General features: G+C 41.6%; 1 protein-coding gene across 1 annotated transcript; it reads right to left on the reverse strand.

Moving 5' to 3' along the window:
• Positions 1-126: 126 nt before the first annotated feature.
• LOC121656140 (G-protein coupled receptor 4-like) lies at positions 127-11,220 on the reverse strand. The gene is made up of 5 exons (XM_042011197.1): positions 11,017-11,220; positions 10,639-10,782; positions 3,251-3,448; positions 2,841-3,016; positions 127-2,744 (listed from the first exon to the last, which is right to left on the reverse strand). Exons 1-5 carry the CDS (start codon positions 11,218-11,220, stop codon positions 2,204-2,206), a joined length of 1,263 nt encoding a protein of 420 aa, XP_041867131.1. The 3' UTR covers positions 127-2,203.
• Positions 11,221-26,026: the final 14,806 nt, after the last annotated feature.

The raw sequence follows: 26,026 nt of genomic DNA on the forward strand, positions 1-26,026 counted from the left end.
AGAAAATTTAAATTAAAAGCCACAAATAACAGTTATGAGAGCGGACACATAAAATAAGTACAAAGATAAAACATGTTAAAACATAATATCACAAAATAAAACGACATAAAAACAATTAAAACTACTAAAACAATAATAAATAAATCAGATCAACATCTTAATGGTGTTAAAAGCCAGATGGAAAAGATGGGTTTTACGGAGCGATGTAAAATCTGACAACGTAGAGGCCTGATGTGGAGGGAGATTATTCCACAGTTTAGGTGCTGCAACAGAGAAAGTGCCATCGTCTCTGAGCTGAGGGAGCCAGTAGGTGAATAAGGCTGCAGAAGCTCAGAAAGGCATGATGGAGCAAGGCCGAAAGGAAGAAAATGAAAAAGCTCTAAAAGGAACCTGCAGCCAGAGAAAAGAGGCTAAAACAGGGGAAATGTGCTTGTATTGAAGAGTGTCCCATGTCCTGGTAGCAGCTGGCCCTCTGCCCAGTGGTTTCTCATCATCTACATCTGCTTTTCTAAGGAGCTTTAAAAAGGGGTAGTTAATGATGATGTAATGTTAATGTTACTTGTCTCTTAAACTCTGGTCTGTCTGCGCTGTAGTGCTGCAATGTTAACCGCCGGGAGCCTCACAGACCTGTTTGGCTGAGTGGATCACGTGAGATGGATTTACTCACATGCACTTGGTCTGCGTGTTTCCTGACCACTACCCCGAAGACGACAAAAATGTTGCACCAGTTCAGTGCACCCGGTCAGATTTTATGTTCTAGGTCTGGGTCCATGTGGGACAGTTTCTGGGTCCAGATCCGGACCTCAGTCCACTTGTTAGTGACCTCTGGTACAGAATTTAGCTCCTTCAGCACAAGGAAAGGTGTGAGAGTCCAACCAATACCACAGAAGCTGCAACACAACCAGAACTGCTCTGGAGGCGACTAGAAAGCTCATTCATGCTAAATTATTACAATGAACGCAGCAAACTTTTCAGACTTGTTAAACTACATTCAGAGCATTGCATTTTAAACTTCTTAGCGATACTCTGACTTCTGCTGTTTGTTGAAATGCACTAAAGGAGTAAAACTAGACAGTTTGGATCAGAGTTGCTGAAGCAAAACCAACAAATCTAAATACTTAAAAAAAGAGTCCTGCTGGCTGGATAAGCTGGTCAGGCGGGTTGGTTCTGTGGTTAGTATGAAGCTGGACTCTGGACATAAATCATTCATGGCCATCATGGATGCCAGTCAGCCTTTTGCACGAGGTCATCGGTGCACAGAGAAGCCTGTTCAGTAACAGACTGTTACTCCCCAGGACCAGAACAAGAAGACTAAGAAACTCTTTCTCTCCTCATGCCATCACCCTGTAGAACTCCACACAGAGGAACAGCCGACAATAAGGAGGAACAGTTAACATTATTACAGACTAAGTAGTTAATAGTAGTGGAAAACTGGACTGGCTGCACTTATCCATGACTACTTGAGTACAAGAGTTTCTCCTGGGTGAATTTTAAAGTTTATTCTTTGGGTAGATTTTTGCTATATCATGTTTTTCTTTAACTCTTATGGTGCTGCACTGCTGCTGGATCCTAAGAAATCCTGCCCAAAGGGATCAATACATTTTAATCTGATCTGATCTAAAAACAATGAAATAGTCAATAAAACATAATTAAAACAAAAGAAAAATGTGCTGAGGAAATACATTTCTTCAGCTCAAAGGAAAGACAAGAAAAAAGAGGAATTGGTCTTTAAGAAACATTACATAACTTTCCACCTTAAAACTCTGCAATTCTGCTTCATTTTGATGCAACACTTCACACTTCACAACGTTCTTCCCTCCACCCCCCCAGCCCGGGGCATCATGTGGAATCTGGTTTTACTTTATAGTACCACGTCACATGCCAGCAACTGGATATCAACACACCGGCTGTTTTGAATGTGCAAGAAACGGGAGAAGTCATTATCAGAGGGAGCAAGGAGAAGAAAACGAGACGGTGAAAGAAGAGACACGATGCAAACGAATTAACCTTCGTTACGGGACCAAGTGAGAAAATCTGCCGAAGCTCCGTCGTAACGCTTCAGGTAATGATTGTAATTCCTTAACAAAAGAAGCAGATTTTATATAAAGAACATTTTCATAAAAACATTCTGCAAAACATGATGTCAGACTTTAACTCTATTACACCTGCAGCATAACGTCTGTTAACAGTCTGAAATTAAAATCTATATAGTCTGACTACATGAAGCTGACATGTCATTACTCCTGTTGCTCGTCTGCTGATTGGTTGACATTTTACAACAACACAGTAAGGCCAAAAGCTTGTCTGTGGTCCCTTTCCTGATGAAAATATACAGAATCAAGTCTGCGAGAGGACTGATCTTAACTAACATGAAACATATGTTGTGGAAGGTTCGGTCATTTCTGGTTTCTTCTGCCAAAAGACAACTGATGCTGGGCAGGAACAGCAGTGTGTAAATCAGCAGCACCACAACCAGAATGGCCACAATTCTTTGTTTTTCATCAGCAGGGACACTGCGAGCTGCGGACAGGGCTTTAATGGTCCCAACCAGGCAGAAGATGAACAGGGGGAAGGGGAGGAGGAGGAAGACTGCATGTATGGTATCTCTTGACTGATACTGAGCATTGAAATAGAAAGGGAAGGAAATAATGAAAGAAAGGATCCAGACCACGACACAAACAGCCACAGAGGTCTTGATGTTTCGTCTGAATCTGTACCACAGCGGCTGAGTGATCATCAAATACCTGCAATGAAACATGGACACAGATACACAGCTGTTGAACATATCAGTTTAAGGGTCAGACACAAACAGTGGGGTACATGGATAAACAATTATTTACCTTTCCAGAGAGATGCACACCATGAATCCAACACTGGCCAAAAGACCAAAAGTGTGGAAGTTGTCAATAAAGCCATTAATCTCTCCAGCCTTCCATGCAGTCTGACAGCAGAGCTGAGCGAGATCAGAAACCAGAAGGTTGATGATGTAAATTGGAGCAACGTGGTCTTTTTGTACCTGCAGGAAAACATCGATAAATGTAAATAAATAAGCTTGAAATATTTTCTGAACTTTAAATCTAAATATATTTACTTGTTCTGCCCACAAATTGCATCTGAGCTATTTATCTATCTAGTAATCTAACGTATGGCTGGATTCAGAACTGATCTGAGACAAAGTCCATCCTTTACAACAGAAAACATCAGAAACAGCACATTTATTATACTGAAGAAAAGTAAATCTGATACACACCAGAGAATAAACTGCAGCGATGGCCACTAGAGTCAGAGGAAGTCCAGAACAGATGATGATCCAGTCCACCACATTTAGTATCTGTTCGGTGGTGGATTTGATGCTACTGTTGTTGAGACTGACGTTGCTGTAGTTGTAGGTTTTGTCTCTTAAGGTGGTGTTGATATGGAAATCATCCATTTTCCAGTTTGCAAACGGCTGTAGGACAGACGTGACGGCAAGTTGTTTATTACTTTAACATTATTCAGCAAAATGTTTAAAACTCTAATGTGTTGGTTCACACACTCTGGATGGACTTGTTACACATTTATGTGTTCAGAAACACAGAAAGATGTAAAGTGGTGACTAAAAAAATCATCTTTATCTGTTTAAATTAAATTATTTACCTTGAAATGTTGCACAATCCCTCAAGAAAAAGTCCTTCGCTGTCTTAAGTCCTTCACAGATTTGGTAGATAGCAGCTGGTTTCTGCTCGTTTCTATCTGCTTTTTTAAGGAAGTTAAAAAAAAAAAAAAAGATTTCTTAACATGATTCTGCAATCGTCATCAGAATGAAAAAGGAAATAAGCAGAAAGTACTTGTGAAGAAATTCTTTCAATAAATCATCTTCCAATATTTCTCACATCTCACAGTTTAAAGCAGCTCTACACAAGTTTCCAGCATTAAATCTCTGTGCTTCTAACTCCTTTTGATGGTATACTGACATCCATTAAGCACATTACTGGAGCTGTTGTTGCCCTGCAGCATCCGAGGCTGAGAAACTGCACTTTCCACAGAAACCTTTTTCCAGGCCGGGGCATCACGTCTCACCAGCAACTGGATATCAACACACTGGCTGTTTTGAATGTGCACCATGGCTGATTCAGCAAAGCAACCCAGGAGGACATTATCAAAGAAAGTGAAGAAAAGAAAGAGAGAAAATGATAGAAGATATAACAGAAGTTAAAATCGGACTGACTTTTACTGTCTGGAGAGATCTCAGAGAAGAGACAGGATGCAGTGAGTAGATAGATCACCTGTTTCTGAAAACATAACGCCATCAGTAACCGTGTTCATTTTAACACCAGTATAAAAAGGTGTTGGGACACAATTTAAGGCTTGACTAACCCCAACTGGGATGTCTGGGTGAGGCAATCCAGTCCCACAACATTATTTATATTATTTGTATTTCATTTCAGGGTCCCAAAAATTAGCCAGCAAGAGGCAGAGTGGAGGAGTGACTGCAGGCTTCTGTCCAAGTTCAGGAGTTATTAATGATCGGTTTGTATATAAAGCTGTTTTTATATTATTTGAAGCTCATCATGTGATAATTTATGATTATGGAGAACTTAAAGTGACACAATGAATTAATTAAATATATCATTCAATAATTACTTAAGTGTGTACTTAAATAATTAAAATGATAATGAAATACATAAATGTGTTATTAAATGTATCATTAATTAATGAAAATACAAATGAATATATGTAAAAACATCTATAATTATTTCACTATTTAATTAATTATTTATCTATTTAATTAATTATTTCTCTATTTAATTAATTATTTATCTATTTCATTATTTCACTATTTAATAAATGATTTCACTATTTAATGAATTATTTATCTATTTAATTAATTATTTCTCTATTTAATTAATCATTTATCTAACCAGCGCATGTAGCGAGGAAAGCAGAGAATATGTTGAAGTTGTTGGACTCTCTGCTTTCCTCGCTACATGCGCTGGTTAGCCCCGCCCACTGAGTTTGATGGGCTAGGCTGACAGATAAAATAAATTAATGATTATGGCGGACCATGAAATAATTAATTAAATAGTAAAATAATTAATTAAATAGATAAATAATTAATTAAATAGTGACATAATGAAATAGAGAAATAATTAATTAAATTGATACATAATTAATTAAATAGTGAAATGATTAATTAAATAGTGAAATAATTATATATGTTTTTACATGTATTCATTTGTATGTTAATTAATTAATGATACATTTAATAACACATTTATGTATTTAATTATCATTTTAATTATTTGATGACACATTTAAGTAATTATTGAATGATATATTCAGTTAATTCATTGTGTCACTTCACGTCCTCCATATATGATCAAGTAAACTTTTTAAAAAATGAGGAAAATCGGGCTTCATTGCACAACTTTTTAATTTTTTTTTTTTGTTTGCATTTATCAGTTTGTCATCCTGCTTATTATTTTCTCTCCTCTGTTTCTCTTCTGTTTGCACGCGCCTGTAAGTCACGACCTTTTATGGGCATTTTGGGGGTTAACTAATGCAAAGTAGGACCAGCTGGTCCATCCTCTCCATTTACAAGAGGTTGGTATTCACCAATCTAAGAGTAAAGATACTAACAATTCTGCAGTCTACAAACATGCTCATGAATCAGACGGAGGGTTTTTGTAAAACAATTCTCAACTACAACTTAAGAAGAAATTTAAGAAGATATTGGTGAATGAGGCCCAAAGAAAGATTTCGGTTCAACATTTTACGTACAAGAATGTCCAATATGGGCCCATAAACCTGAATGTCAATATAATCATATTCAGTAAAGAGAATATACGACTTAATTAAACCATACATATTAATTTATGTTCCCTTACAAACATAAATAGTGACATCAATTTCAAACATTTTCATATGTCGTCATCCTCACATTTCCATTCCCGTTTTACGTTGCCATGGTTGTTAAGTCATTTCCTCCACTAGTGGGCAGTGCTGAGTTCAGAGTTCACTCCCACAAGCCGACGTCAGTTTCAGACACCGTTTAGCAGCGGTAATGCGTCGCTATAAAGTTGTTTCCAACCGCCCAACACATCCTAAACATTCCTATATAGTCTTTCTTTAAAAGCTTGCACAATTTCTACAGTTGTGCTCGTCTTCGTTGTTCTTCTGCTTTCTTGCTCTCTTCCTGATCCTCTTCTTCTCTGGTTTGTTTCTCTCCCTGGTTGCATGTCAGCTTTTCTGCTCCATCTTCTGCATCAAGTGATGGCTAGCTAAGCTCTATGAAAACAGCCCAAATCATGTGCATAACCAACACAGAAGAAGGATGAAAATGTTGTACGTCTGCCCTGTACAGTGAAAATGGGGATTAATAAATCAAGGAGAGAACACCTCTCTAAAGTGCCAGACGTCATTGAATGTGGGTATTTGTCGCTGAAGTCGGTTACAACAACAAACTGCAGTCAGGTCGATGTCTCAATGAGGATGATGAAATGCAGATGAGCTTCCCCAAAACAGTTTCTGACAGTTTATGCAGAAATTCTTGGTTACGTAACACGATTGTTGCAGCAGCTGTTTGGGTGGCTGGTCTCAGACGATCTTGGAGGTGAAGATGATGGATGTGGAGGTCCTGGGCTGGTGTGGTTACATGTGGTCTGCGGTTGGGAAGCCAGTTGGATGTACAGCCAGAGTCTCTGAAACGCCTTTGAAGACGGCTTTTGGTAAAAAAAATTAACATACAATTCACACACAACAGCTCTGGTTGAATTCCTTGCAGTCAGCATGCCAACTGCACGATCCCTCAAAACTTGCAGCATCAGTTATTTTGTGCTGTGTGATAAAACTTCACATTTTATTTATCCTTTTATTGTGTGCAGCATGAGGCACACCTGTGCAATAATCATGCTTTCTAATCAGTATCTTCACACCTGTGAGGTGATTGGATTATCTCTGCAAAGGAGAAGCGCTAACTAACACAGGTTTAGACAGACTTATGAACCATATTTGAGATAAATGAGCCTTTCATGTCAATAGATAAAGTCTTGGATCTTTCAGTTTAGCTCATTAAAAATCAGGAGCAAAAACATGGATTGTGTTTATGTTTTTGTTCAGTGTATATAGACATTTATGTGGTGAATCGGTGACCACTAGGTGGTCCACAGTAATCAAGAAAGAAATTGTTTTGTCCAGTTGTCAGAGCAAGAGAGTGTGAATAAAGTTAACCTGCTATGTGGTAGCATTGAAAAGTACCAACAGCTGCTGTGTGAAATGCAGATCGATAGATCAAGAACATAAAAGTCAACTTCTGCACAAATTTCTTTAATGATGTTAATAAGTTAACATAGGTTTGGAAGCAGGGCCACACCTCAACTAAACCTCTAATCACCTGGTGAGCCTTCTTATATTTCTTTCACTTCCTCAACTCTGTCTCGTTCTCTCAACCCCACCCTTGATCAGCACAGCATTCTTGGCCACTTTCAGTCAGGGTTTCGCAGATCTCATACAACTGAAACTGCTCTTCTGAGAGTGTCAAATGAAATTTTGATGCAGAGTGACAAGGGTAAATGTTCTGTGCTGCTTATGTTGGACTTTACCTCAGCTTTTGATACAGTTGACCATTACATTCTGCTCCATAGGCTGAGGTGCTGGGTTGGTTTTTTAGGATCTGCCATGTACTGGTTCTCTTCGTATGTATCTGACAGCTACTTCAAAGGACAGATCTACCCCTTATCCAGTCTATTTTTTTAAACTGTACCAGTTTGAGCAGGGTCTGAAGACGGTGTACTGAGGGCTTGCACCAGCGACCTTGATGCTATCACGTCATGCGAGTCTATATTAACCAAGCTCATGTGTATCTCTGCGGACTCGCTCAGCCAAAGCTGTTTGTGTGACTCTCATTGCTGATCAGCTCTTAATAAAAATACTGTGTTTGATTCTCACTTAGTGTGTGATCTTTGATAATAAAATTCCACTACAGCTTGCACCTCTGACCATCAATGGTGTTACCGTGGAGAGAGTGAGTAGCACCAACTTCCTGGGTGTGCACATTACGGAGGACCTCTGCTGGACCATCAACACCACATCACTGGCCAAGAAAGCCAACCAGCGCCTCTACTTACTCTGCAATAAGAGGAAAACTAGAGCCCCAGCCCCCATCATGTGCACCTTCTACAGAGGCATCACTGACAGTGTCCTGACCAATGGCATCACCATGTGGCATGGCGCCTTCTCTACATCCTGCAAGAAGACCCTCCAGCACATTGGAGACCCCACCCACCCGTCACACAGCTTCTTCAGTCTGCTGCCATCAGGAAGGAAACTGCAGAGCCTGCAGGCCAGGACCAGCAGACTTAGAGACAGCCTCGTCCTCGCGTCTGTCAGGATGCTGAAATCCGTCCCTGCTCTGCCCCCTTTCCACACACACACACACACACACACACACACACACACACACACACACACACACACACACACACACACACACACACACAGACACACACACACACACACAGACACACACACTGGACTCTGACAATCTCTGTTTGTTCTGGTTGCAAGTGGTTCAAAATGCTGCTGCCAGGCTTCTGACAAAATCCTCCAAGTTTTCTTAAGTGGCTCAAATCTCCAATGTGTTTAATGATCTTTCTAAGAAGTCCTGTTAAAAGACCAGTACAGTAATCCAGTCCACTGGAGATGAATGCATGGGCGAGTCTCAAAACTGATGTACTGGCTCACACACTATTTACAATCCCACTGCACAGTTAAACTATTTGGGATAGGATTAAATTAGGAAAAACAACTGCAGCCTGGGGTTCTTTATTTCAGAAAAATACTTCTAGAACAAAAATCTAATAAAATGTAACATTACTGATAAAAGTGCAGAGTTCTGCACCTCCAGTCACAGTTTGTCTCAGTTTGCATGTTCATGTTCATGACTGCAGGTCTATTATCTGCTTTTTAATCTTTATAGTTAAAAGAAAAATACAGACACAGAGGACATTTTTAGACGTGACAAAACATGATCTTTGTGTGTGTAGATGAAGTCATATTTACCTTTTAATGCTGCAGAATCACACGTGAAAAACTCCTTTAATGCGTTATTTTGTCCTGCAGATCTAATACCCAGCACGGATGTATGAGAAAGGAAATTGTTTCTGATCATTTATATCTGATTCTCAAAGGAAGTTAAAGAAAAACATAATCATGGCTGATTGTGCAACATTCGTGAGAATGACAGAGAAAATCAGCAGAAAATATTACAAAAATTCTTTCAACAAATCCTCAAAAACTTGTATCATCCTGTCCTCCTTCTCCCAGATGTTGCCCATCATTCTTATATTCCTCTCTTAATCTATTTGTATTATCTATGTAGGCTATAACAATTACTTCCAAATCTATAGCTCTACCAGCTGATTTCTGTTTAAGTGACAGTTAAGTGGGTTTAAGTTCTCATATAGTCTTGTCATTTTTTAACACTGTCTTGTTTCCTGTTTTATTTTGGAAAGATGTTAAACCTTGTGTATTCTGTCTGCTTTACTTCCTGTTCCCGGCTTCCAGTAATTAACTGTCACACCTGCTTCTCGTCTCGTAATCAGCCCCTCTGTATACATGCTTCAGGTTTTTGTATTGTGTACTGGAAAAGTTGGACCCAACCAGAACTTAATCTGAGCCTGATAACTCTCAGGCCTTCAATAATAAAGTTATGAACAAATCTGACTGCAGTGAGCCAAGTAAACTTATATCGGGAAAAATTTCCCAGAATGCCTAGCGATTCACCGGCAAGATCGCGGCTACCTGTGCCTGAGGATAAATTACTTCTGATTACCGTGTGGAAAAAAGGTAAAAGGTAGCAGTTTTCATGTGGCCAGCATCACGCTCCTGTGAACCTCTGTGAACAGCATTAGTATTACTGTTTACAATAATAAGCATGATTTAACTGCTTGGCCCTTGAATACTTGACAATGTGTTGTGAATTATTGTTCTTTATGCTGTTAATGAGTTTGAGAGGTGTGTGAATCTGTTTTGACTCTTTGAATTAATTAGTTTGGTTCTAAACTGGTATCTCCCGTCCAACCTCTTGGTGTCAGTCACTGGCAGATCTGTTCAAGAATTGCATTATTTGGGTTTGCAAAGCCATGAAGTTGTAAATAAATTGTAACTTGTAGCTCGAACCACATTGCTATTGTGGAGGAACCAGCAAAGCTGCTGAGAAAGATAACTGCACAGAGATAATTGTTTTATTTTGGATTAGACTGTGATGAAGGTTTGTGAGAAAAGAAATCTGAACTATGTGCTTCAAAGCAAAACAAGGACTTCTCATTTAGTTATGGACATTGAAATGGAGACACTCATGCAAGGGAAATAGTGGATGTTTATTCTATGTTTTTTGACACTGTAATGAATTGAGAGGAAATTCGGGAAGAGAAATACGTGGTTCGTGTCTTTATTCCTGCGCACATTTGACCTGTTTTCCAGATTGAAGAGGGTGAACCAAAAATCTACTGTTGCCGTGGTTCAGCCCTTTTGGGGACCCGTAACATAGTCAAACATTGTTTTAATGTTGTTTCCATATGTAATGGTCTTTTTCTTAATAAAATGCAAACGGGAAGAAAATGGCTAAATTTCCAGAGAGATGCACATCATGAATCCAACACTGGCCAAAAGACCAAAAATGTAGAAGCAGCGAAACAATAAATTAAACTTTCCAGCCCTCTTTGCAGCCAGACAGCAGAGCTGAATGAGATCAGAAACCAGAAGGTTGATGATGTAAACTGGAGCAACGTGGTCTTTTCGTACCTGCAGGAAAACATTGTTAAATGTAAATAAATAAGCTTGAAATATTTTCTGAACTTTAAATCTAAATATATTTACTTGTTCTGCCCACAAATTGTATCTGTGCTATTTATCTATCTAGTAATCTAACGTATGGCTGGATTCAGAACTGATCTGAGACAAAGTCCATCCTTTACAACAGAAAACATCAGAAACAGCACATTTATTATACTGAAGAAAAGTAAATCTGATACACACCAGAGAATAAACTGCAGCGATGGCCACTAGAGTCAAAGGAAGTCCAGAACAGATGACGATCCAATCCACCACATTTATGATCAGTTTGGAGTTATTATCATACTTATAATAAGTGTTGTTGGTAGAATCATTATTGTTGAGACTGACCTTGCTGGAGTTGTAGGTTTTGTCTCTTAAGGTGGTGTTGATATGGAAATCATCCATTTTCCAGTTTGCAAACGGCTGTAGGACAGACGTGATGGCAAATTGTTTATTACTTTAACATTATTCAGCAAAATATTTAAAACTCTAATGTGTTGGCTCACACACTCTTGGTGGACTGTAATGCGGTGACTAAAAACAATCTTTATATGTATAAATTAAGTCTTTTACCTTTGAATGGTGCAAATCCCTCAAGAAAAAGTCCATCGCTGTCTTAAGTCCTTCACAGATATGGTAGATAGCAGCTGGTTTCTGCTCGTTTCTATCTGCATTTTTAAGGAAGTTAAAAAAAAATAGATTTCTTAACATGATTCTGCAATCTTCATCACAATGAAAAAGGAAATAAGCAGAAAGGACTGGTGAAGAAATTCTTTCAATAAATCATCTTCCAATATTGCTCACATCTCACAGTTTAAAGCAGCTCTACACGAGTTTCCAGCATTAAATCTCTGTGCTTCTAACTCCTTTTGATGGTATACTGACATCCATTAAGCACATTACTGGAGCTGTTGTTGCCCTGCAGCATCCGAGACTGAGAAACTGCACTTTCCACAGAAACCTTTTTTCCAGGTCAGAGCATCACGTCTCACCAGCAACTTGATATCAACACATTGGATGTTTTGAATGTGCACCATGGCTGATTCAACAGAGCAACCCAAGAGGACGTTATCAAAGAAAGTGAAGAAAAGAAAGAGAGAAAGTGATAGAAGATAAAACAGAAGTTAAAATCAGACTGATTTTTACAATCTGGAGAGATCTCAGAGAAGAGACAGGATGCAGTGAGAAGATAAATTACCTGTTTTGGAAAAATAACACCATCAGTAACCGTGTTCATTTTAACACAAAATGCTGTTGGGACACAATTTAAGGCTTGACCAACCCCAACTGGGAGGCAATCCAGTCTCACAACATTGTTTATATTTGTTTGTATACCATCCATCCATCCATCCATTCTCTTCCGCTTATCCGGAGTCGGGTCGCGGGGGCAGCTGCCTAAGCAGGGAAACCCAGACTTCCCTCTCCCCGGCCACATTCACCAGCTCATCCGAAGGGATCCCGAGGCGTTCCCAGGCCAGCCGAGAGATGTAGTCTGTCCAGCGTGTCCTGGGTCTTCCCCGGGGCCTCCTTCCGGTGGGACGTGCCCGGAACACCTCACCAGGGAGGCGTCCAGGAGGCATCCTAACCAGATGCCCGAGCCACCTCATCTGGCTCCTCTCGATGTGGAGGAGAAGCGGCTCTACTCTGAGCCCCTCCCGGATCACCGAGCTTCTCACCCTATCTCTAAGGGAGAGCCCGGCCACCCTACGGAGGAAACTCATTTCGGCTGCTTGTATTCGAGATCTCGTTCTTTCGGTCATTACCCACAGCTCATGACCATAGGTGAGGGTAGGAACGTAGATCGACCAGTAAATCGAGAGCTTTGCCTTTCGGCTCAGCTCTCTCTTCACCACGACAGACCGATGCAGAGCCCGCATCACTGCGGACGCCGCACCTATCCGCCTGTCGATCTCTCGCTCCATCCTTCCCTCACTCGTGAACAAGACCCCGAGATATGTAAACTCCTCCACTTGGGGCAGGACCCCATCGCAGACCCGGAGAGAGCACTCCACCCTTTTCCGGCTGAGGACCATGGTCTCGGATTTGGAGGTGCTGATTCTCATCCCAGCCGCTTCACACTCGGCTGCGAATCGCTCCAGTGCGAGCTGAAGATCACGTCCCGATGAAGCCAACAGAACCACGTCATCCGCAAAGAGCAGAGACCCAATCCTGAGGCCACCGAACCGGATCCCCTCGACACCTCGGCTGCGCCTAGAAATTCTGTCCATAAAAGTTATGAACAGAATCGGTGACAAAGGACAGCCTTGGCGGAGTCCAACCCGCACTGGAAACGATTCTGATTTACTGCCGGCAATGCGGACCAAGCTCTGACACCGGTCGTACAGGGACCGGACAGCTCTTACAAGCGAGTCTGGCACTCCATACTCCCGGAGTACCCCCCACAGGAGTCCCCGGGGAACACGGTCAAATGCCTTCTCCAAATCCACAAAACACATGTAGATTGGTTGGGCAAACTCCCATGCCCCCTCGAGGACCCCAAAGAGGGTGTAGAGCTGGTCCACTGTTCCACGACCGGGACGAAAACCACACTGCTCCTCCTCAATTCGAGGTTCGACTATCTGACGGACCCTCCTCTGCAGCACCCCTGAATAGACCTTACCGGGGAGGCTGAGGAGTGTGATCCCCCTGTAGTTGGAGCACACCCTCCGGTCCCCCTTTTTGAAGAGGGGGACCACCACCCCAGTCTGCCAGTCCAGGGGGACTGTCCCCGATGTCCACGCGATGCCGCAGAGGCGTGTCAACCAAGACAGCCCTACGGCATCCAGAGCCTTAAGGAACTCTGGGCGGACCTCATCCACCCCCGGGGCCTTGCCACCAAGGAGATTTTTAACCACCTCAGCGACCTCAGCCCCAGAGATAGGCGAGCCAGCACCAGCTACCCCAGACTCTGCTTCCTCATCAGAAGACGTGTTGGTGGGATTGAGGAGGTCTTCGAAGTATTCCCTCCACCGCCTCACAACGTCTCGAGTCGAGGTCAGCAGCCCCCCATCCTCACTGTACACAGTGTTGACGGAGCACTGCTTTCCCCTCCTGAGCCGCCGGATGGTGGACCAGAATCTCCTCGAAGCCGTCCGGAAGTCATTCTCCATGGCCTCTCCAAACTCCTCCCACGCCCGAGCTTTTGCCTTAGCCACCGCCGAAGCCGCGCTCCGCTTAGCCCGCCGATACCCATCAGCTGCCTCTGGAGTCCCACAGGCCAAAAAGGCCCGATAGGACTCCTTCTTCAGCTTGACGGCATCCCTTACTGTCGGTGTCCACCAACAAGTTCGGGGGTTACCGCCACGACAGGCACCGACGACCTTACGGCCACAGCTGCGGCTGGCCGCCTCGACAATAGAGGCACGGAACACAGCCCATTCAGACTCAATGTCCCCCGCCTCACCCGGGACTTGGTTGAAGCTCTGCCGGAGATGGGAGTTGAAACTCATTCTGACAGGGGACTCTGCCAGACGTTCCCAGCAGACCCTCACAACACGCTTGGGCCTGCCAGGCCTGACCGGCATCCTCCCCCACCATCTGAGCCAACTCACCACCAGGTGGTGATCAGTTGACAGCTCCGCCCCTCTCTTCACCCGAGTGTCCATGACATGCGGCCGCAAGTCCGACGACACGACTACAAAGTCGATCATCGAACCGCGGCCTAGAGTGTCCTGGTGCCAAGTGCACATGTGGACACTCTTATGTCTGAACAAGGTGTTCGTTATGGACAATCCATGACGAGCACAGAAGTCCAACAACAAAACACCACTCGGATTCAGATCAGGGGGGCCGTTCCTCCCAATCACGCCCCTCCAGGTCTCGCTGTCATTGCCCACGTGAGCATTGAAGTCCCCCAGCAGAACGAGGGAGTCCCCAGAAGGAGTGCTCTCCAACACCCCCCCCAAGGACTCCAAAAAGGGTGGGTACTCTGAACTGCTATTTGGTGCATAGGCACAAACAACAGTCAGGACCCGTCCCCCCACCCGAAGGCGGAGGGAGGCTACCCTTTCGTCCACCGGGGTAAACCCCAACGTACAGGCGCCAAGTTGGGGGGCAATGAGCAGGCCTACACCTGCTCTGCGCCTCTCACCGGGAGCAACTCCAGAATGGAAGAGGGTCCAGCCCCTCTCGAGGGCAGTTGTTCCAGAGCCCAAGCTATGCGTCGAGGTGAGTCCAACTATATCTAGCCGGAACCGCTCAACCTCGCGCACCAGCTCAGGCTCCTTACCCGCCAGAGAGGTGACATTCCACGTCCCTAGAGCTAGCTTTTGCAGCCGAGGATCAGACCGCCAGGGTCCCCGCCTCTGGCAGCCGCCCAGCTCACAATGCACCCGACCCCAATGGCCCCTCCCGTAGGTGGTGAGCCCACGAGAGGAGAGGCCCATGTCTCCCTTTCGGGCTGAGCCCGACCGGGCCCCATGGGCAAAGGCCCGGCCACCAGGCGCTCGCCTCCGTGCCCCACCTCCAGGCCTGGCTCCAGAGGGGGGCCCCGGTGACCCACGTCCGGGCAAGGGAAACCTTGGTCCTTGTTTTTTCATCATCATAAGGGTTTTGTGAGCCACACTTCGTCTGGTCCCTCCCCTAGACACCTGTTTGCCATGGGTGACCCTACCAGGGGCATACGCCCCCGACAACATAGCTGCTAGGATCGTCAGGACACACAAACTCCTCCACCACGATAAGGTGGTGGCTCATGGAGGAGTGTTTGTATACCACTTATTCTAATTCAGGGTCGCAACGAGGATGGAGCCTGTTCCAAAAATTGGCCAGCAAGAGGCAGGGTGGAGGAGTGACTGCAGGCAGGAGTAATTAATGATCGGTTTGTGCATTAAGCCGTTGTTATATTATTTGAAGCTCAGCATGTGATAATTTATGATTAAGTAAACTCTTTAAAAAATGAGGAAAATCAGGCTTTAATGCACATCTTTTTTATTCTTTTAAAAAAAAATACTAAGTGGGTTGGTTCTGAGTTGTTTTCTGTCGATGGAAAATTACTGAGTGGGTTGGTTTTGAGTGTTTTTTCTGCTAGTGGGAAGGTACCAGATGGGATGGTTTTTAAGTTATGTATATATACTGGTGATATTTTGAAGAGAGTCAGATTGTCCAGAGATTTTGAGGAGCTGCTGCGGAGATTTTGCAGAGATTCTACAGATTTTCTACGGAGACTTAGTGGAGACTTAGTTAGATTTTTACAGAACTTCACCCTTTGCTGGGATAGATTTTGCCCTTTTGCCAAGGGAGATTTAATTATTATTGGAGAAGACTTAGACCGCGAAAGCGGAAAAAACACTCCTTGTGAGAAAACTTTTACTTTATACTTATTTCTTATATTCTGCTTTTTAGCCCTCACTGAAAGGGAAGCCCGAAAAGGGAATTTTATTATTTTTCCTTTCTTTTTATTTTTTCTGTATTGTACCAATAATAGAAAACTTGAATAAAAGGGTTATAGTTAACTTCGGTTAACTTCCCAACCAAACTTATTTCTCTTATATTTGTCCACATCCACTGAAGAGAGGAGAGGACAACACAACGAGCAGGTAAGCCCCAGATTCCCCAATACCCGAAGAGACATAAGAATTCGCTAGGTTATTACTTCGATACCAGGTAGTTATCCTGTTAGGACGATAGTACGGTAGCTTCATACTCCTAGACCCAAAGGCTGAGAATAACTCCTCAGGTCTATCTCCGCATGAGCGGACGATAATAATCAGGAATTCTAAAGGGGTAAAATTGCTTGTTCCCGCGCCAAAAGAATCGAGGTGGAAAGGTTCGCCCATCACTTTGCGACTGGAGTCTCACCGGTCGTTAAAGATCCAAGAGAGGAAGCAACAGGACGTGAGCCTGAAAGGTCGGTCAAAGAACTGACAATAGGGTAAATATTCGTCAGCGGCTTCAACAACGGTGAATGACAGACAGTTTTCTTCAATTCAAGACAAAACTGAAATAAGTATCTTTGCACCAGAAAAATCACCACACTGAACATGGGGGCTCCTGAAGGACGTGTACTGAGCCCCCTCCTCTTCGCACAGCTCCAACCTCCTCATCAAGTTTGCAGATGACACAACTGTGATACGACAACATCAGTAACGACGATGAGACAGAGTAATAGAGCGAGGTGAACTACCTGGCCTTGTGGTGTGAACACAACAATCTCCCTGAACATGGAGAAGACAAAGGAGATTTACGAGAATGGACTTCAGGAGAACGCACCCCCAGAATGCACCTCTGAGTATCAATGGTGTTACAGTGGAAAGAGAGTAGCACCAACTTCCTGGGTGTGCACATCACAGAGGACCTCTGCTGGACCATCAACACCACATCACTGACCAAGAAAGCCAACCAGAGCATCTACTTGCTTCTCAAAATGAGTAAAGCTAGAGCCCCAGCCCCCATCATGTGCACCTTCTACAGAGGCATCATCGACAGCGTTCTGACCAACGGCATCACCATGTGGTATGGCACCTGCTCTACATCCTGCAGGAAGACCCTCCAACACATCGGAGACCCCACCCACCTGTCACTCAGCTTCCTTCTTGATGGCTTACTGAGCACAGGTGAGAAACCTAAAAGTAAAAATTCAAAGCTAACAGAAGCGCATGAAGACAGAATATTTAAAAATATTACAGGAAATGTAAACACTGTTTAAATTCTTTGATATTTTTCACATTAATCTAGTTTTTCTTTTTCCTTGATGATGATTTGATGAAGAAACCCCTTGTCTGCTGATTTCCTCTGTCATTATCATCAACGTTGCATCGTCATCTGTGAACATCTTTTTTTAACTTCCCTAGAAAATCAGATAGAGATGATCAGAAACTGTTTGCTGCCTCATGTTTGTGGCAGACGTTGGATGTGAGGCACAGAATAGTAACAGAGAAGACTTTTTCCTGTGTTACAGTCAGTCCGATCCTAAATGTGGTTAAACGGATCGTCATCTGTTCTGGACTTCTTTGACTCTAGTGGCCATCGCTGCAGTTTATTCTCTGGTGTGTATCAGATTTACTTTTCTTCAGTATAATAAATGTGCTGTTTCTGATGTGTTCTGTTGTAAAGGATGGACTTTGTCTCAGATCAGTTCTGAACCCAACCTCACATCAGATTACTTGTCAGGTTTTATGGGCAGAACAAGGAAACATTTACTAGTAGGTGAAGGTCAGAATGTTTTAAAGTTATTTATTTACATTTATTGATTTTTCCTGCAGGTACGAAAAGACCACGTTGCTCCAGTCTACATCATCAACCTTCTGGTTTCTGATCTGGTTCAGCTCTGCTGTCTGACTGCGCTGAAGGAAGGAGGGTTTAATTACTTTACCTATTGCTGCTGGTGTGATGGCCAGTGTTTGATTCATGGTGTGCATCTCCCTGGAAAAGTAAATAACTGTTTATGTACAGGACTATTTATGTGTCCGACCATTAAATCCATTTCTGAGGCTCAGTTGTGTATCTGTGTCCATGTTTCATTGCAGGTATTTGATGATCACTCAGCCGCTGTGGTACAGATTCAGACTAAACATCAAGACCTCTGTGTCTGTTTGTGTCGTGGTCTGGATCCTTTCTCTCAATATTTCCTTCCCAGCTGTTAGGAAGGTGGATCGCAGAACTACCTACATCTTTTACATTATATAAAAAAGGGTTTGAGGGAAAGATAGGTGGTTCAGACTTCAGACCGCCTGAGCTGACAGCTTCTGTCTGACTACAGGGGAAGAAACGTTGAAACCAGATGTGTTCAGTTTAGTTCATTCAGAAAAGAACTAAACTTACTGACTGAAACAAAACAAGACAACCTTAACCAAACATGACGAGGAACAACTGTGGCTGCCATGACAACAAAACAAAATAAAATGGGAAAAAACAACCGGACCGTGAGCTTAAATACCGAGGGCCTAAATTACAAATAAGAAGCAGGTGTGACAGTTAATGAAGGAAAGATGGGAACAGGAAGGAAAGTAAATAGAAGACACAAAAGGAATAGACTCAGGAAACAGGAGGGCTGAAAGACAACCAAGACCAGAAACTAAACAGAAATCTAAAAGAGAACTAAACCAGCAACCAGAAACTAAACAGAAATCTAAAAGAGAACTAAACCAGCAACCAGAAACTAAACAGATATCTAAAAGGGAACTAAACCAGCAACCAGAAACTAAACAGAAATCTAAAAGAGAACTAAACCAGCAACCAGAAACTAAACAGATATCTAAAAGGGAACTAAACCAGCAACCAGAAACTAAACAGATATCTAAAAGAGAACTAAACCAGCAACCAGAAACTAAACAGAAATCTAAAAAAGAACTAAACCAGCAACCAGAAACTAAACAGAAATCTAAAAGAGAACTAAACCAGCAACCAGAAACTAAACAGAAATCTAAAAAAGAACTAAACCAGCAACAAGAAACTAAACAGAAATCTAAAAAAGAACTAAACCAGCAACCAGAAACTAAACAGAAACCTAAAAGAGAACTAAACCAGCAACCAGAAACTAAACAGATATCTAAAAGAGAACTAAACCAGCAACCAGAAACTAAACAGAAATCTAAAAGAGAATTAAACCAGCAACCAGAAACTAAACAGATATCTAAAAGAGAACTAAACCTGCAACCAGAAACTAAACAGATATCTAAAAGAGAACTAAACCAGCAACCAGAAACTAAACAGAAATCCAAAAGAGAACTAAACCAGCAACCAGAAACTAAACAGAAATCTAAAAGAGAACTAAACCAGCAACCAGAAACTAAACAGAAATCTAAAAGAGAACTAAACCTGCAACCAGAAACTAAACAGATATCTAAAAGAGAACTAAACCAGCAACCAGAAACTAAACAGAAATCTAAAAAAGAACTAAACCAGCAACCAGAAACTAAACAGAAATCTAAAAGAGAACTAAACCAGCAACCAGAAACTAAACAGAAATCTAAAAGAGAACTAAACCTGCAACCAGAAACTAAACAGATATCTAAAAGAGAACTAAACCTGCAACCAGAAACTAAACAGATATCTAAAAGAGAACTAAACCAGCAACCAGAAACTAAACAGAAATCCAAAAGAGAACTAAACCAGCAACCAGAAACTAAACAGAAATCTAAAAAAGAACTAAACCAGCAACCAGAAACTAAACAGAAATCTAAAAGAGAACTAAACCAGCAACCAGAAACTAAACAGAAATCTAAAAGAGAACTAAAGCAGCAACCAGAAACTAAACAGATATCTAAAAGAGAACTAAACCAGCAACCAGAAACTAAACAGAAATCCAAAAGAGAACTAAACCAGCAACCAGAAACTAAACAGAAATCTAAAAGAGAACTAAACCAGCAACCAGAAACTAAACAGAAATCTAAAAGAGAACTAAACCAGCAACCAGAAACTAAACAGAAATCTAAAAGAGAACTAAAGCAGCAACCAGAAACTAAACAGAAATCTAAAAGAGAACTAAAGCAGCAACCAGAAACTAAACAGAGATCTAAAAAAGAACTAAACCAGCAACCAGAAACTAAACAGAAATCTAAAAGAGAACTAAACCAGCAACCAGAAACTAAACAGAAATCTAAAAGAGAACCAAACCAGCAACCAGAAACTAAACAGAAGTCTAAAAAAGAACTAAACCAGCAACCAGAAATCTAAAAGAGAACTAAACCAGCAGCCAGAAACTAAACAGAAATCTAAAAGAGAACTAAACCAGCAACCAGAAACTAAACAGAAATCTAAAAGAGAACTAAACCAGCAACCAGAAACTAAACAGAAATCTAAAAGAGAACTAAACCAGCAACCAGAAACTAAACAGAGATCTAAAAAAGAACTTAACCAGCAACCAGAAACTAAACAGAAATGACACCGTGAACTGTGTTTACAGACGGGATTTCTGGAAGTCTCCCTGGAGAGAATTGGTGTTACCTGAGGCCCCGAAGATAACAGCATTCAGTCTGGACTTTTGAACTTATTCCACAGTGCACAGAGATTCCTTCTGATTCTCTGAATGCTTTGGTTGGTGAACCTCTGCCCATTTTTCCATCTGAGAGGCTCTGCCTCTGACGTGCTCTTTTTTATACTCAGTCATGTTACTGATGTCTCAGTTTCAACATCTGATATGTTGTTTATGTTCTGCTGGTAAAAACAGTGGTTTATAAGATTTGTAAATCCCTGCAGTTTGCTTTTATTTACATTTTACTGCAGCAGTAATAATGTGACAGTTAAAAATTTAAATCGATTTCCCTCCTTCCTCCTTTTTCCACCCTCAGAGTTTTATTGTACCTATAAACTTCCAGCATCTCCGTGCTGGCCAGGGAGAGAAATGGATGGACTCTGGCGATGTTTTTAAGATGATAAAATCCAGTTTTTGTGATTTCTAATGAGTGGAATAAATTCCAGCTCAGAGTCAAAAAGAACACCTTTTCACACACTTAGAAGGACAGAAATGGTGTAATTTGGTAAAATGATCTCTATCTTGTCTTCAGGACCAATAATTAAAACTTCAGTTTTGTCTTGATTAAGCTGTGAGAAGTTCTCTGCCATCCATGACTATATCTAAAACACAGCTTAAAAATATGTTAACTGGCCCCAGGTCATCAGGAGACACAGCAATGTAAAGCTGTGTGTCATCAGTATAACTGTGAAAATCAATGCCGTGTCTCCTGATGACAAAATATCTTTTGTTGCATTCACAAACCACAAAACATTGCAGTAAAATAAAATATGTCTGGTTTAAGTAACAGCTTCCTGTTGTTTTGCAAAGAGGTTCTTATCATGGTGCTCTGAGTTTTACAAGTCTGTAATATTATCACACTGAAAACTTTATCTTTTATTATGATCATGATTTTTCATGGCCAGAACAGGGACCCTTCCAACCTAAATAGGGAGAAGAAGACAACAGCAGAAAATGGACATTTGATTGGCTACTGCAACATTTCTGTATTGTGTTGCAGCCTCTACACTCATTATTGAAGCCTCAGCTTCAAGAATTCTATCATTAGATCACATGGATACTCATTTGTTTTCTCTTTATATGTAATTTGGAACTTTAATTCTGTTATGTTGTATCTTATTTGTGTATGTAACCTTAAAAAATACTGATTTCCTTTTGTAAAAATAAGCAGACAAAACAAAAAAGTTTAAAGTTTGGCAAAGTCAGAAATTCCTGAAAAGCTGTCTACAGTAGGGGTCACCAACTCCAGACCTGTTGGTCCAGGGTCCTGCAGGTTTTAGATGTTTCCCTGTTGTAACACACCGGACTCAAATGCAGAGGTTCCCTAACAATTCAAAGATCGTTAAGATCTGTACTAGTTTCTTAATTATCCATCAGTTTGAGTCGTTTCTAGGAAACACGTATTTCTCAGAAATCTTTTCTGCTGATTTGCTGTCGTTCTCATGTACTTTCAGTCATGTGTGAACATTTTTTGCAACTTCCTGAGAACATCAGATATAAATGATCAGAAACCGTTTCCTAACAACCATATTTGCGTCAGACATTAGATGTGAAGATAAAACGTCCACAGTAGAGGACTTTTTCACGTGTGGTCATCCAACATTCAAAGGTAAATATGACTTTATTTATAAATTTATTAGGCTACCAAACAGATAACAAACCTACAGAGAGACACGAACATTAATATATAAACTGAAACAAAGTGTGACTGGAGGTGCGAAGAACTCTGCAGTTTTATCAGTAATGTTAAATTTTATCTGGATTAGTTTTCTGTATTGAAGAACCCCGGCCTGCAGCTGTTATCTCTTTCCTCTTTTAAACCCAAATATTTCCACTGTGGTGTATTTTTTCAGTGTGTGTGTGTCAGCCTGTACATCAAGGTTTTATGAATAGTTCTGAGTTATGATGGAAATATGATAAACATTGTGCTGTCACTTATGTTTGTCCACACATCGTCTGTCCTACGGCAGCTTTTACAAGGAAAAATGGAAGATTCCTACATGAACACCTCAAGTGAGCAAAGTTACAATCACAGCAACTTCAGCTTCAACTCAGATCATGAAAACGTCTTCGATTACAGCTATGTTGATATAATCGTATATGTGGTGGACTGGATCATCATCGGTACTGGACTTCCTTTGACTCTAGTGGCCATCGCTGCAGTTTATTTTCTGGTGTGTATGAGATTTTTTTTTATTTTTTAAGTATAATACAGTATTCCTCTGTCCTGGTCCTCAGAGATCCCTCCCCTGCATGTTTTAGAAGTTTCCACACTTTAACACACCTGACTGAAATGAATGTCTCATTAGCAGCTTGCAGAGAACTCGAAGAGCAGCTCAGTAAATCTGAATCAGATGTGCTGGAGTTGGAAACATCTAAAGCATGCAGGGCAGGGGTCCCTGAGGACCAGGACTGAGAAACAACGGATGAGTTAGAAAAAAACTTCACCCCCTCACAGTTGTCATGAAAGTAAACTTGACCTATTAATCCTAAAATGGATTTTTGTACCAGGCTTTAAACATGTTTATTTCTGCTGTGAATTTGGCCTTTTTAACATGGGAGTCTATGGGGATTTGCTCTGTTTTGGAGCCCCTAGTGGATGAGGAGGGAACTGCAACTTTTTGCACTTCCACATAGGTTTCACATTTTATCTACAGAGGTCGCTGCTTGCTTATAGATACACACAAAAAAAAAAGAAGCTTTTTATTCAGCTTATTTAACAAGGCAATGGCTGCAGGGAAAAAAGAATATTTCTGCCCATTAGTCTTGCTTCTTGGTAGGATGTACCTGTGCCCTGATGGAAGTAGCAGGAACTCATGAGCCAAGGGGTGACTTTAAACCGTAAGGATAGTAAATCAGAACAGCCGGCTTACATCGAGTGAGGGTTGTTCTCGCAGACTATTAGATATGAGCACAATGTCCACCTCAGACTTCAGCTACAACTCCCCCCTCTGTCATCTGCACAAGTTCTCTGATGACTCTGCCATCGTTGGCTGAGTCAGAGGGGAGCGAGCAGGAGTACAGGAGGGGTCAGTACTGATTTTGTGAACTGGTGTGAACAAAAAACCATCTTCTTCTAAATACCAGCAAGACCAAGGAGTTTGTAGTTGATTTCCACAACTAAGTCCTTGGTGAATTTCGGTGAGTATGGGGTTGTACAGCTGGAGGGAAGGAAACCCACACGTTAGTTGTAGGAAACTTCTCCCGGAGAGCGAGCCAACCCACCGGTAGCAGTAGGCCCCAGGAGCCCCCACAGGGTAGACGAGCTGGGGACAGGTGTCTCCTTGTCCAGGACCCAATGATTGCAGCTAAAGAGCCGCTGCCTCCCTGAAAAACACCCACCCGCCACACACTAGGGGGTGCGACAGGCGCAGCAAGTGAGCCCAAACCCACCATCGACCCAGGCTGCCCCCCAAAAGGTATCTGGCCAGACTGGCCATGCTAATAAGTCTTTGCACACCTCAAGCCAGAATATCTGTGCACCACAGAGCATACATGTAGTCATCAGGTTTGTTATCTGTGCCCTGTGGGAAGATGTTTGTTGGTACAAGACCCATCTGGAACATTATTTTTCCTGTATGTGTTATGTAAAGAATTTTATATTGTATAAGTTGTAAATTAGGATGTTTAATCATTGTGAAGGAGTTTAAACATATTTGTGACCAGATATAGTTACAAATGCAATGTTTTGTGGTAACTAGAGTCAGATTTCCATTTTAAGGACATTTTGGACATTAATTTTTACATTTTTATTTTAATTTGAGTATGCTGAAATTAAGAAACTGTTACCCTAACATGAAGTTGCAAGGTCTTACTTTACTTATAAACTTGAACTGTTGATATTCCTGCTGATTCCATATTGTGCAGCGAGTATGTCAAATGGTATAAACATTTAGTTTACAATTATCCACCAAGTACTTTATTCCTTGGTTGCTCCAGTGATTAAAGTTCAGCATTTTTTTGGTTTGCAGGATGTCAGGATTGTTCCAGATGGGAGCACACTTACACAGGAAGAGTGAAGACTTGTTTATTTTAAGGAATCCCCACCAGGCTGTCAGAGAGGAGCTGATATTGATGCTTTTAAAACAGTTATGCTGATATTTTGGCTAATAAATGACAAGTTTGTAATTTCCAGATTCTCACAAAGTGCTTGTTCTAGATCTGACCATGGTTCATCTAATGGGTGAGATTTGCACCATTTTGAGATTTACTGTAACCTACTGACCCCTTTTTTTTTTATTTAACAAGGAAAAACCTCATCCAGTTTAAGAATCTCCTTTACAAGCGTGTCCTAGCAAAACATAATAATGGAAGTTGGGTAGATCTAGTCCTGTGATGTTTCTAGTTTTCTGTAGTTTTTAAGCTAAAACGTGATGGTTCTTCCAAAAAATTTAGAGATGTAAGAGTCTAATGACTTAAACAACGCAGAGGATGGTTTTATGGGTATCATGGAGAGGAGATCATTTATTTTCAGTAAAATCATTTTAATCATGGCATCTCTTGCCGTGAGTGAAATGGGAAGGGAGTTCCACCGTGTGAGATCGTCCTCCATAGATTAGTAATCTGGTGTAACCTTGTGGGTGTAAAGACACGTTTAGCACATTAAATAAAACTTGCAGACAGTGAAGGGAAAGTGGACAACCCTGTCTGGTGCCTCTCTGCAGACTGAAGCGTGGACAAGTTTGATCAGTTGTCCTCACACAGGCTTTGGTAGAGCTATATAATATTTTTATCCAGTTCATAAATGATGATCAAAATCTGAATTTGTGTAAAGTTGTTAATCAAAATTTCCAGTTTACACTTTTTCCTTATCTAATTAAATAGTTATTGTTTCCACGTTCTTCATGGTGGAGTAGTCTGTGTGTTAGTGGAAGATTCTGTACCCTTTATGAAACCTGTTCGGTTGGGATGTATAATACAGAGGGTTATCTTTTCTAATCGTCTAGTGTCACGGGTTGAGGGAGAGGTGAAGACCAGAATGAAGGCTGACAAAGAGGCAGAATGGTGCAGAAGTTGATGTTTTAATAACACAAACTAAACTAGACTACACAGACTAAACTAAACGAGACATGAAGATTTCAATCAGTTAGCAGAGAATAAATGAAACCAAGGATTATATAAACACAGAGGTGAACTAACAAGGAACAGGTGAAGCAAATTAAACCACAAGTACAAACGAACAGGAAGAAGAAAGCAAAACAGAATTCACAAGGGGGAAAACTCAATAAAATAAACAGGAAAACAGAACTTAACATGACAGGACTACAAAACCTTAAACCAAAACCCGCAGATCATGAC

Source organism: Melanotaenia boesemani, chromosome 16, assembly GCF_017639745.1.
Source record: "Melanotaenia boesemani isolate fMelBoe1 chromosome 16, fMelBoe1.pri, whole genome shotgun sequence".
NCBI lineage: Eukaryota > Metazoa > Chordata > Actinopteri > Atheriniformes > Melanotaeniidae > Melanotaenia > Melanotaenia boesemani.

Excerpts from the sequence above, each read along its gene's own strand:
- LOC121656140 (XM_042011197.1), bottom strand. The coding sequence starts at position 11,220 with ATGGATGATTTCCATATCAACACCACCTTAAGAGACAAAACCTACAAC. Across the intron at positions 3,017-3,250 it reads TCGCTGCAGTTTATTCTCTG|GTACAAAAAGACCACGTTGC; the intron begins GTGTGTATCAGA and ends GTTTTCCTGCAG. Across the intron at positions 2,745-2,840 it reads GTGTGCATCTCTCTGGAAAG|GTATTTGATGATCACTCAGC; the intron begins GTAAATAATTGT and ends GTTTCATTGCAG.